Source organism: Mytilus galloprovincialis, chromosome 14 (assembly GCF_965363235.1).
Source record: "Mytilus galloprovincialis chromosome 14, xbMytGall1.hap1.1, whole genome shotgun sequence".
Classification (NCBI taxonomy): domain Eukaryota; kingdom Metazoa; phylum Mollusca; class Bivalvia; order Mytilida; family Mytilidae; genus Mytilus; species Mytilus galloprovincialis.
In genome coordinates this window covers 51,475,608-51,489,859 of record NC_134851.1, presented here as the reverse complement: position 1 = coordinate 51,489,859, position 14,252 = coordinate 51,475,608, and the positions used below count along the sequence as shown (strand labels likewise).

Sequence of the window (14,252 nt, the reverse complement as noted above, 5' to 3'; positions counted from 1 at the left end):
CATCATTTTCATTCTGACTAAAGACAGAATGTGGTAGGGTTAAACATTTTTGGAGACTCTGTCATCTCTATCACTGGTGACAGCTGTAAAACAGCACAACATACAAACCAACGACAGAAATAAATTAAAATGAGCACAACTCATCAGATCGATACATAGCACAAAAAACTATCAAAACATACCTACCTGACAGTTATCCTACACTACAGTTGACTCGTATACATTAAGTTTTACTTTTCTTTTCTATGTTATTGTTAATTTTCCTGCATTAATGTTACATACAAACAAGGAGATGTGGTATGATTGCCAGCGATACAAATGTGCACCAGCGCTCAAATGAAGTAAATGTAAGCATCTAGCTTTCATTATTGTTAACTAGCCTATATTGTGCTAGATCAATGTAGTAAATGCTAGGTCAACATGTTTCTGATTAAGAAGATTGGTTGATTGAACAACTTATGGCACACAAAGTGATTGACACTGATGATGACGATTTTAACTAAACACAGAATCCCTCAATACATTCATAAGCATTGAAATAACGCTTACAAGTAAAACAAATAGGATAAATTATCTTTGTTCTATAAAATTAAACCCATATTTTGATAAAACGAAATCGCATATCATATCTAGGTATGTTTTATGATTTTCTTTTATCGGTTTATAAATAATGTGTTAGAATTGATTGCGACACTACTTTGTGCTTCATTGTTGACAGGTACGAATCCAATATCAAAAATATTCAACAAATTGTATTAAATCAATTTCTTAGTCATTAACTCCTTCTTAATTTGTCGTCTCATCTTTTAATTGAAAGATTCTTATTCGATATTTTAGTATTCCAATAAACTCATCATAGATACCAGGACAAAATTTTGTATATACGCCAGACGCGCGTTTCGTCTACAAGTTATTGACATATTTCATTATTTATAATTTGTTACAACTTTCAAGCGGAAATTCTTTATCATATTTATCACACTGCACAGGAAGGAGAATAAGTGATTATGAATTGAACACATGATGCCGATCATATAAATGAATTTTATTAATTGACATGACTATAATGGCTTTAATGCGATTTAAAATACCTGGAAAATAAAATTGTTATCGATACCTTTATGTAATGGATTTACACGCTGTTTTTCTAGACTTTATCTGTGGTAACACCAACTTATTTGCCAAGGAGGTAGGAAAGGTGTTTAAAGGTCTTTAAAGATTTATATAACATGTGTATATATAGCTCCATTTATTTTCTAATTCTGATCTGTATCAACGACCTCATAGACACAATATATTCGGAAAGAGTATCTACTTCTTCTTTATCACGTCATATCCATTGCCTGGATTAATTCCCGACTGAATCCATCCGTATCTTAAAGTTGTGTTTCCGTTTAATGGATGTAAGATCACGATATTCGAATCTTTTGATAACAAATTTCGGATCATCAATGCTCTTCGCCTTTGAATTTGCTTTGATTTTCTGGCTGTTTTGATCTGATTGATTCTGATGAGTATATGTAGACAAAACGCGCGTCTGGCGTATCAAATTATAAACCTGGTTAGCAGAGGAGTAGTATTGAGGTCACCGGTAATAACGTAGTCAACCAGATTATATATGAATGATAGTAGTAGTTTTATACTTGAATTCGTCAATATTGTGATCATGCAACACGTCTTTGTAACTGAAAAATTTACAGTTGCAATTGGTTGGTAAAGGTACATGTATAAGAAATGATAGGATCGGGAAAAATATTTTCGATTGAACTAATAATTTTTTTAGTGATTTTGTCGAAGGTGAAGGCATCGGGCCCTTTGTCGGCAAAGGAAAGTTAAAAGAAAGGATATTTTCTCTTTATCAACATATCCAATGCTAACTTTATTTGGCGGTGTGGTGGTTGGTAGTGGATACAAGGTAATCAAATTGGATACATTTTATCAAGAATAAAAACATTTTTCTGTAGGAGCGTATTACATTGTGTTTTATCTATACATTAGCTTCGATAGGAAGCCCTATTTTATTCTAAATAATATATAACGCAATGACTCTTTAGTAATTGCTCTAAATTACCGGTATAATTTTCTTATTTTAGTGACGATGTACTGTAATAATAATTCTGTGAACTTTATTGACGACAATGAGGTTTCAAATTCCATAAACGGCAAGGTAACCTCAACAATAAAAATAGTAGCTCTAAATAACGAACTAATTGTACAAATACAATTTTGTCCGTCATTATATCGATTTTATTCTGGTGTGACGATACGAATTTATGGAAAAGAACTAATGTTGAATAAATGAACATCCATGAAACAATTAAAAGTCCTCTTAAGTAGAAAATCAGGTGGTATATTATTCTATTTTATGTTAATTAAATTCAATATATTTAGATAGAATGTAAAACGTCTATATTGCTGTCTTTGATCGTTAAATGAAACCAATCTATGTTGAGATGCTTTGATTAAGGAACCTATTTGACTTGGTAGAAGCAATTCTGAAATTTCCGGATTAATTAAGAAAAGTAATGCATTTCAATGGTATGGTGTTGCTGGATATTTTAGTGTTGGTATTCAGTTCGGATCGATCAATACTGTTCAGAACATCAAGAAAAATACCTTTACCATTATTTGAAAAATATAATCCTAAGATACAAGATTGTATCAGTTTAAATGCTCAAACAATGAGCACTTCAAAAATTATCAATATAAGCACCAGTACATTAATAAACATAACATTGATTGAACAAATAAAAAGTATACTATTCAAGAGATGATTGCAGTGAATAAAGAAAGCCCACAGAGGAAAGAAGTTTTGTTACCTTCATTTATAAAAAGTAACCAATTACAATTACTTAGGTACAAGACAAATGCTGATTCTTACCATATACAATGTAATAAGATAATGACGACAGTTATCGCATGTACAGCTATGGCTAGGGTTACTTATCTGGAATAACTTACGATCACTTTCGTTTATGATGGAAGTTCATAGTTCTGAAAGCTTTAGTACTAAGAAATCACTATAAACAACATTTTACTGTATGTGCAATTATTTTGAAAATTCCAATCTGTTGCTCTCTTTGGAATGTTAACTGCCATATAATAATGCAAATATTTGATTTTTTTTTTTAGACAAAACAACTTACAAAAAAAACCCAATTATTCATCAAATTATTATTAACATAAGGTGATCATTTGGTCTTCAGTAAGGATACTTAGTAAAGCCTAAGTTAAGGGTGATGAGTTAAGACTTTTTCAACTTATTTTATAGTTTGTTCTTATGTTTTACTGTTACACCACTGTCCCAGGTTAGGTGGAGGGTCGGAACCTGCTAATATATTTAACCCCGCCACATTCTCTATGTATGCGCATGTCCTAATTCAGAAGCTTGTAATTCAGTGGTTGTCGTTTGTTTATGTGTTACGTATTTGCTTTTCGTTCATTTTTTGTACATCAATTAGGACGATATTTATCGTTGGAATTGTTTTACATAGTCATTTCGGGGCCTTTTATAGCTGACTATGCGGTATGGGCTTTGTTGATTGTTGAAAGCAATAACACAATACAATATTTTATAAACGTCTCACCTTATTCAGAGCAATACATAACACACTGATTAAAACAAATTACAAATATGCAAAATCTATTCGTGTAGAATTTATGAGAGACGACCGTACGGTGACCAATAGTTTTTAATTTCTGTGTCATTTGTTCTCATGTGGATAGTTGTTTTTATTGGCAATCATACCACATCTTCTTAAACTACTGTTAAAGTGATGTTCACGTGTTTTTCTGTAAGACCTTGTTCGTCACTTCTTTTTAAAAACAAACATTCTCCATCTCAAGAACAAATTCAATCTTATCAACTAAACTGACCTAGATTCACCATTCAATAAATCCCTCTGTCTAATTCAAACGTTAGCCTCCCACATAATTCAAAATTTTAATTAAAAAAACGATAATTGCATTACATTCAACTGAAAATTATGTCTCTTAGAGAAGAATAAATCACTTTCTTGTTCGTTCAAGATGCGGTTTAAGTTTCACGAGTGTTAAAGTGTGATGGTATTAATATAACAACAAATTGATACAATTTGCTTTAAATGATAGATACACACTTGGCGTGTTTAATCAAGGGGGTGATTGATTCAGTTACTCTACTGGTTACAAATAAATGCAGTTTAACAATTCAACGTAACCACCTTTATGAATCAAATATGGTTAAAGTCATATGAAACCTCAAAATTAAAAAAATATGCATATGTTTTTCATAACTAAATGGCTATTTTTTTATTATAAAACTTTTTTTGATTGCTTGATTCCAGCAAACAATTCGCCGCCATGTCCGATGATCGCAAGACGTAAGTGGGAATGGAAACCAAACGTAAACATCGCTGTGTCACCAAGATAAACTATATTTTATTGTACCTGTTATACATGTGCATACCTGACTATATGGTTCTTTTTTTTTGATTGTTTACAAACGGGTGACAATCGTTAAATTTCGTCTTCAAAATACGACCTTTATCTAGCTGCCATATTTTCACAACACTGACCGATTGAAAAAAAATTGACGATCGTACGAAATTTATGCGAAAAAAAATTACAAAATCGTGTATAGAAGACTAGTAAGTTTTTGATATACGTATGCATTAGTTCAAGAATTAGATTAACATTATTGTACACCGGTCACTCGTTTCATACGACTTTAATATTTATATTTTAAAAAGTGAAATAGTAAAATACCGAACTCCAAGGGATTTTTTCTTTTTCATAATTCGTAAAGAGTTTACACCAACCATGAATTAGTAGTTCGTTGTGTTTATGTCTATTTATATGTAAGTTACAATACTTTCGTCATTAAATGTACTCTTTTCGAAATTTTTATTATTGAATATCATAATTAATATCGGATGATGAATGAATTTTTCTTTGATTTTTCTCTCTTTCTCAAACATGACTTCGGCTTTATATATCAATAGTCAAAAAAATATTATAAACATGTTAACACTAAGGTCAATAATTAGATCTCGTATTATTCTACCTGCACCTTTCTCCTTTTTGAATTCTTTTGATCCTCTTCATATATGTGTCATGAAATACCAGTTCCTTCGTAATATAAAGTCAAAATTCAAGAAATCTTCTGTTGTTATATTTCACACTAGAACCAAATACTAGTGTTAGCTTTAATGGTATAGAACAATTGATCCAACTGTAACAGACTTTATTGCATTGTTTCAAGTGGAATTTATGTTTGCAGGAACAAATATCAGTCTTACTTTTTATTGATAGATCTGTATTCTTTTGTTAATTAGAAAAATATATGCCACGTCATTTCAATGTAATGGTAGGCAGTTTCCTAAATGTAAGTATGAATGTAAATTATGTAAGGCATTATATTTTTGTCTATTTACAGTACAAATCAATGCATAAAAAAACCTTTATATTACGTTTACAATATTAAAACTTAACTTGAAATGTTTTTTTTTTTATTAATTCTGTTTGCTTGTTTTCCATGATAATGATAAGACAAGCCAAGCAAGAGTATTAATGACTTTGCTTTATCACGTGCTCTTTTCCTTCGGAAATTGCCTAAGGGGATTGTTCACTTCGTTATTGCAGTTTTTCGCTACGATAATTAATCTACAATTAAAAGTCATTCGTGTATAGAATTTATAGTGCACACCAAGCCATGTCCTATGAAATATTTAATACAAGTAAGTCCACACTACTGGTTTTCCGTTAGACGTGGTGGGGCAAGTTTGCTTTAAATGTTCACTAGGTATATTTCTCTTACTCTTACGTTAGATGGGAGAGCATGATTCTTCCTTTCTTCATTACTAATGCTGAATGAAAATACAATCCGCTAACAAACAAACAGTTAAAATGGTGTTTTGAATGGCTGTGTTCAAGATTTCATTTTATTGCCAGTGACATGTTTGCAAATCATGTACGACTTCTTTTATAAGCAAAACTTTTATTAGATTTAGGCATGCAAGTAATATCAATAATATAATCGAATTTATTACTGTACCTATAAAACTCATCTGTTTTGGATTTTATCTGTTTGTTTAAAATAATCAGCATCTTCCCAGTTATAATCATGATTCCTAAAAAACTGTTAAATAAGCTTGGAGGAGGTTACATATTGACTAACAGTCAGGATTCTAATTCGTTTAGATCATCTCCCCATTACGCCACCTAATTTCTGTAATCGAAAAAATGGAGGCCATAGCAGTAATGATGAGTTATCAATTTAGCTCTTGAAAACCTACAAATTTATCCACATTGTATCATAACAATCCTTATATGCCAGCTGTTTATAAAGACAAATGTATTTAATAGCTATTGAGCATCATTTAATATGATTTTATGCATTTGATCAACTTAAAACTATTGTCCGATCAAAAATACTAAAAAAAGCGAATTAAATTAATTCGTGGATGGGCAGATTGAAAACTTTCTGAGGTTTAAGACTTATTGGTCTACAAAACACACACATAAAAATAAGTTTTTTTTTGAGTTATGCATTTTTAAGATCCACCCAAAAAAGTTTGTCGTCAAATACTTTTAGTTAAAATTTTGTTATTCGAACATGCCTTCTCTGTTGTTATTAAAAAGTTATTTCACTTGACCCAAATATTTTATCTTTTAGTGCGGTACAATGTGAAAAGTGTTTGTATCAACATACAGCCTAAATATATAACAATATTAGAAACTGACGCGATATGATGTATCAAATATTTTTCTACTATATGATTTCAAGACAGAATAGTCAACTTAAACATGTCTAAACCTAAACTGGTGTACTTTTTTCTTTCGATGAGATTATTGTCTATTTTGGGGACTTCTCCCAAAAAAGTGTCACCGGGGACAGATATGCAAATTGATGCTTTAAGAAAGATAGATCTATTATCTTTCTTTGGATTTATTTCTGTGAAATTTATACTTACGCACAAAAAAAGATCAAGGAGAATTTGAACCTTCCACATTCGAATGTTATGTGAATTCTTTTCTATAACTTAAAAGTTTACAAATATCTCGAAGATCAATTAAATAATATCAGCAAAAAACACAATTTTCCTCGGAGTTCAGTATTTTTGTGACTTTACTTTATACATAATATAATTAAATCCTCAATTAGACACATTCATTAGACTTTGAAAGCGTAATTCACAGTCCAAAACCAACGACAATCAAAGCAGCCTGGCTATGGACAGGTACATTTAGAACCCGACGGTATTTAACAGATGTCTAAAATCTTAATTTTGGTTTTTTTATAAAGGATTTTCCATTTTGAATTTCTCTTAAAATTCGGTCTTTTTGTTAATTTTTTCTGTAACCATGTTCAGTAATGTAACTGTTACAACTAATCATCAAACAAAATGTAAAAATCAGTCAAAATGGACTTGTGTATCACAAAGCACTATTACAACAGGAAAAATACACAAAATACAGATCCAGGTTTATTTGCATTGATTGAAGGCTTGTTTAAAGTCGATTTTCATCTACTAAACATGTGATTAACTATGTTACCCCAGATTAAATTGCAAATTAGTACACAACCGAAGGATTCAGTATAAAGATTTCATAAGCAGTTGAAAAAATCCATACTATGTGAAATACCATGACATAAATAGTTATCGTTAGAAACTAGGAGCATACGAGTAAAATAAGGCTGCATACCAAAATTTAGAGAAACCGAAAACGCTAGGACAAAAATAACAGAAGACAAAAAGATAAACATGTTTACAAAACAGTACAGAAAGAACCGAAGACTGAGCAACACGAACTCCATCAGATATATGACATAATTTAATTCATAAAACATATCTGTCGTGATTGGAGACACTGACACGTCGTATCTGTTAACTAATTCGTATTGGTGATCGTTACAGATATATTTTGTCGTTTTTCCTCATAATTCTGTTTGATCAGTTTTTGTGTAAGGAACAATGAAGTCCGTATAGTGGGTACATTCTTGAACGTATAAGATATATAAATAAAGAGATGTAGTATGATTGTCAATGAGACAACTTTCTATCATAGTTCAAATGAAGTAGATGTAAGCAAAAATCGGCACCGGTAGACCTTCTACCATGAGAAAAAAATCAATACAGTAAAGACCCGACATGCAAAAATATGAAACAACTTGATGTAGAAAATTGCATGTTGATTTATATTTACGAATGATGTCCTTGCACCAATGATAAAATTAGTAAAGGTTTTGATAGTTAGTTTGTTTTATACAAAAAATTTGTCAGTATTAAAAACTATTTACATTGTAAAGTACACGAGCTAATTGAACACGTTGAAATATATATAAACATTTTACGATGGTGCAAAGAAATTGTCAACTTTTAAAGACAGAAAACTAACATTTTGAACATGGCTACGTCTTATAAACGAAGTCGATAAGTTTAACTTGTTTCTTTTCTAAATTTACAGTTTCCAATTGATATTTCTCAAATGTGATGTAATCAAGTGCACACAGTTCGGGGAAAAGATCTATAAGCGACCTTCCCAATTTTTACAGTTATACACAGGATACTTTTAAGAATAAATAGTACTTAACATAATCTATTTGAGATATGTATATACAAAATGGGTCAAATGAACATCATCAAAAAGAAAAATTACAAAAGGGTATGCAAAAGTCGTTTCTACTTTTTGTATAATTTGGAAATGTTTTTTCGTATGAAACTGGATTGTCAACATTTCGAAAAGTACAATTTGAATTGCTGATTATTTTATTTGTATTCAAAGTGTGTGTGTGTGTTTTTCTTTTAGAAAAGTTTGTTTGTAATTTCGAAGGGTATGTAGGTATTTAATTTTTCTAGATTTCATACAGTTAGTTTGTCAAATCTCTTCTAGTCAAATGTATCAAAAAACAAAAGAAAGAGTGGTATGATTGCTACTAAGACAACTGTCAACAACAGACGAAATGACACAGTAACTATTTTTTTAAAATACTAAGGCTTTTCTTCCTCAGGCATAGATTACCTTAGCTGTATTTGGCAAAACTTTTAGGAACTTTGGTTCTCAATGCTCTTCAACTTCGTACATTATTTGGCCTTTTTAACTTTTTGGATTCGAGCATCACTGATGAATCTTTTGTAGACGAAACGCGCGTACGGCGTATATACTTCATTTAGTCCTGGTATCTATGACAAGTTTATTTACAGCTATAGGTGAACATACGGCCTTCAGCAATGAGCAAAGCCCTATACTCTTGAAAAAGATTTTTACAAAATAGATATACGAATGTGTAATCCCGTAAGAAGTTTGTTCGTTCTCCGCTGTAAGTAATTTTTGAGTGATCTTCAGACAGTTGATTGCTTGACTTATACATTATCAGGACAATTGCCATTGATGTAAATGTATCATTAGGAATGGCAAACTCAATTTTACTATTCAAATGAGTCAATATTTGTAATAAACAGTACAACTTTCACAAACTTCTATAAAGATTTTACACAGATTTTTAAATGCCAGTGTATAAAGATAGTGAGAAGATATTATTTAGTTAGAAAACTAGTATCTGATCCATTTGTTCTTGTAGACGATAAAATATGTTAAAACTAAGAGCAGACAAATTAATGAATTGTACCTACCATAGTATAACCGACAAACGTAAATAGGATTTTATTTTGTCTTATAGGATAAGAATAATTTCCATGGAGAAATTAAAGTTCATAGGACTACAAAAATCTCATGGGACTAAAACTATCCTCGAGATTGAAAAACAATTTTTTTTGGAAATTCAAATTGAATAATTAACTACATAGTACATGTATAAAGCTTTAAGACTTTGTATTTAATAAATGCCGTTTTATTTCGCACGTTTTGGTTATTAACATGACGCGGTATCTTTAATGAAATGCGGCGCCGAATGTGCAATTGAGTGTTATGCAAATTCAAAGTTTTAGTGTTTATTACGGTTATGTTATAATCATCCAAAACCATTCCTATTGTGTAAAATTCAACAGCTTAATGATAGAGCTTCGTATTATTTGAATCTAGTTATCTTTAAATTAATAGTCATGTAATTAACTGGGAAGGCTATTGGAACCTGTAATATTTAAACAGGGAATAAACTTGCTTTAACCTGTATCGAAGATGTTGTATGAGGAACAATATTTTCATTTCGGGTCACTTTGATTTCTTAAAAATAATTGGGTATTCTTAAGATGAAGCAGAAAAAAATGTACAAGTGTATATGTGGTAACCCTCCCCCCCCCCACTCCTCCACACCAAAAAAAATAATAATAATTTAGATGTGATAATTTTCAACATTAAATAAGATCTTCTGTATTAAAAAGGTAACTATTCGTTAGTTAGAACCCAATGGAACTAAAGTACAACTGACTTCTTGCACATATATTCAGAATTATATTGCATTGCATGTTTCACTTTTACTACTAGCGACTAATCTTACTTCTTTTATCGTTCATTCTTCTCAATTATATTTGATGAGTCTGTTATCACTCTGCTCATAGACAGTTGTCTGCTTTATGTTGTGATCTGTAAAACATATAACAAAGTTAATCAATTTATACGACTGTCAACATCATACTTACAAGCGACTACAAACTTATTTATTGTAGGAAGGATGGAGAGTATTGTAGTAGACTTTTACAACAACAGCTTTTGGGACATCAGGCCGGTCTACAATGTAACAGATATGTCATCTTCTTCAAAAAACAACACAAAATTAAATCAAAGAGACGAAGAACTTGCAAAAATTGAGATTGCTGTCCAAGTGGCGATTTTAACATTGGCTATTTTTGGAAACTTATGTGTACTGTATGCATTATGGAAACGAAAACGGAAAGTTACTCGCATGCATATTTTCATCATGCATTTATGCATTGCAGACTTGCTGGTGGCAATATTTAATATTTTGCCACAAATGGTTTGGGATGTTACAAATAAATTTCAAGGTGGAGACTTTTTGTGCCGATTTATAAAATACATGCAAGTTTTTGTGATGTACTTATCCACCTATATTCTCGTCATGACAGCTATCGACAGATATCGGGCGATATGTCATCCCTTATCTAACCATACATGGACACCTAGATTAGTCAAAGTGATGATAGGTGGTGCATACTTCATTGCAGGAGTGCTGAGTATTCCTCAATTTATCATTTTCAAATATCAAGAACGGGAGTTCAGTGGGGTGGTGGATTGCTGGGTAGACTTTAACCCAATATGGACATTGGATCTTTATGTCATTTCGTTTACAGTTTTGGTTTACATTATTCCACTGATTATACTATCTGCATGCTATGGATCTATATGTTATACAATTTGGAAAAAATATAAACTTTCGGAAGAATCTGGTAACTATATCCAACGTAACGAAAACAGACGATCCAGCATACAAGGCACCAGTTCACCGTCATATTCATCAAAGGCAGTCCTAACTAACAATCGGCGCGGCACTCCTTCTGTAAACATTATTCTCCGATCACATTCATTTCGAGGATTCAGCAAAGCTAAGTTAAAAACAGTGAAGTTGACCTTTGTGATTATTTTGGCGTATATAACATGTTGGTCACCGTTTTTTATTTCACAGCTTTGGTGGTTATGGAATCCGGCAGCTCCATATACTAGTAAGTATTTAGGTTCTCATTGAAATTTTAAGTAACACTCGTCGATTGCTTAAATAATGCCTATGATCAATCGCACGCTTGATTGGAGTTTTATTTCCTTTTAAGGAGACGCGTATATATTATTTGCTGTCATCTCTGTATTCGAAAACAGCCGACGATTTTGTTTGAATTCCTAACAGGTTCTTTCCAATAAAATAGCATTTTATTTTTTAAATATAAACGTGTCGTACTAGTTTCTTAAAAAATCTTCATTAAAAGCAAGCGAAAACATAGGTGGGAATAGCCATATAAGCTTGAGCAAGTTCGAACCTTAGTTCTAGTACAATTACACAATTTATAAAATCATTTACAGTATACATTAGCCAGTACCAAAGGATTGGTTAATTGATAGAAGAAACTTGACAAAGGTATAACAAAAATATCAAACTCCCAAAGGTATAACAAAAATATCAAACTCCCAGACAAATTCAAATTAAGGTGTCAAGAGGCGAAGGGTATCAAAAGAGAGGCGAAGGATATCAAAAGAGAGGCGAAAGATATCAAAAGAGAGGCGAAGGATATCAAAAGAGAGGCGACGGATATCAAAAGAGAGGCGAAGGATATCAAAAGAGAGGCGAAGGATATCAAAAGAGAGAATATCAAAAGAGAGGTGAAGGATATCAAAAGAGAGGATATCAAAAGAGAGGCGAAAGATATCAAAAGAGAGGCGAAGGATATCAAAAGAGAGGATATCAAAAGAGAGGCGAAGGATATCAAAAGAGAGGATATCAAAAAAGAGGCGAAGGATATCAAAAGAGAGGCGAGGATATCAAAAGAGAGGCGAAGGATATCAAAAGAGAGGATATCAAAAGAGAGGCGAAGGATATCAAAAGAGAGGATATCAAAAGAGAGGCGAAGGATATCAAAAGAGAGAATATCAAAAGAGAGGTGAAGGATATCAAAAGAGAGGATATCAAAAGAGAGGCGAATGATATCAAAAGAGAGGATATCAAAAGAGAGGCGAAAGATATCAAAAGAGAGGCGAAGGATATCAAAAGAGAGGATATCAAAAGAGAGGCGAAGGATATCAAAAGAGAGGATATCAAAAAAGAGGCGAAGGATATCAAAAGAGAGGCGAGGATATCAAAAGAGAGGCGAAGGATATCAAAAGAGAGGATATCAAAAGAGAGGCGAAGGATATCAAAAGAGAGGATATCAAAAGAGAGGCGAAGGATATCAAAAGAGAGAATATCAAAAGAGAGGTGAAGGATATCAAAAGAGAGGATATCAAAAGAGAGGCGAAAGATATCAAAAGAGAGGCGAAGGATATCAAAAGAGAGGATATCAAAAGAGAGGCGAAGGATATCAAAAGAGAGGATATCAAAAAAGAGGCGAAGGATATCAAAAGAGAGGCGAGGATATCAAAAGAGAGGCGAAGGATATCAAAAGAGAGGATATCAAAAGAGAGGCGAAGGATATCAAAAGAGAGGATATCAAAAGAGAGGCGAAGGATATCAAAAGAGAGGCGAGGATATCAAAAGAGAGGCGGATATCAAAAGAGAGGTGAAGGATATCAAAAGAGAGGCGAAGGATATCAAAAGAGAGGTGAAGGATATCAAAAGAGAGGCGAAGGATATCAAAAGAGAGGCGAAGGATATCAAAAGAGAGGCGAAGGATATCAAAAGAACATTCAAACACATAAATTAAAAATAAACAGGCAACGCCATGGCTAAAAATAAGGAAAACAAAACAGGCAACGCCATGGCTAAAAATAAGGAAAACTAAACAGGCAACGCCATGGCTAAAAATAAGGAAAAATAAACAGGCAACGCCATGGCTAAAAATAAGAAAAAATAAACAGGCAACGCCATGGCTAAAAAAAAAGGAAAAATAAACAGGCATTGCCATGGCTAAAAATAAGGAAAAATAAACAGGCAGCGCCATGGCTAAAAATAAGGAAAACAAAACATACAAAAATCAGTTAACAAAACAACATAGAGAACCAAAGACTGAGCAAAACGAACATAACAAAAAAACCGGGGGAAGAATCTCAGGTGTTTCGGCATTTCGAATATTGTTATTATGTCTGTAGATATTTTTTTATCATTGATTTTTGCAAAATAATCATAACCTGACATTTCAAACCAGACACCTAGAAGGCGGAAAAAACCACAAAAGTGTCTAAAGTTATTCCCTTGAATATTATATCCTTCGATGTAAGACCTTTTAGATGACACAGTGGTAATCATGTTATTGTTGGCTAGCCTTAACAGTATGACTGTACTTTGCTTTCTTTCAGATGACGCAGTGGTAATCATGTTATTGTTGGCTAGCCTTAACAGTTGTTGTAATCCATGGATATATCTGGCATTCAGTGGAAATATGCTTTCTCACCTGAACCCCTGTAGATGTAAAAATAATAACGTCATTAACTCACCATATGAAGGGAAGTTAAGACATCTTTGTCTTTGCTCATGTGCAGACTCCAGAACCAATGGATTATCTTTAAATTTAAACATTCAACGTGAATCAGTAACATCAACCAAATCGACTGTTGTAACATTCAGTTCTGAACCAAACAAGTTCAAATCGGTTGCTATTCCACTTAAAGATTTGAATTGAAAGTTAATAAAGGTTGATGAATGTGTTATAAAA

At 32.2% G+C, this 14,252-nt stretch overlaps 1 protein-coding gene across 1 annotated transcript; it reads left to right on the top strand.

The window, feature by feature from the left end:
- Positions 1 to 10,611: 10,611 nt before the first annotated feature.
- Positions 10,612 to 14,252, top strand: LOC143058516 (cephalotocin receptor 2-like). The gene is made up of 2 exons (XM_076232023.1): positions 10,612 to 11,618; positions 13,897 to 14,252. Exons 1-2 carry the CDS (start codon positions 10,613 to 10,615, stop codon positions 14,217 to 14,219), a joined length of 1,329 nt encoding a protein of 442 aa, XP_076088138.1. The 5' UTR covers position 10,612; the 3' UTR covers positions 14,220 to 14,252.

What these genes read in the sequence shown, in the direction of transcription:
- LOC143058516 (XM_076232023.1), top strand. Translation starts at nt 10,613, where the DNA reads ATGGAGAGTATTGTAGTAGACTTTTACAACAACAGCTTTTGGGACATC. An exon ending in TCCGGCAGCTCCATATACTA is followed by an intron (nt 11,619 to 13,896) that starts GTAAGTATTTAG and finishes GCTTTCTTTCAG; the next exon opens with ATGACGCAGTGGTAATCATG.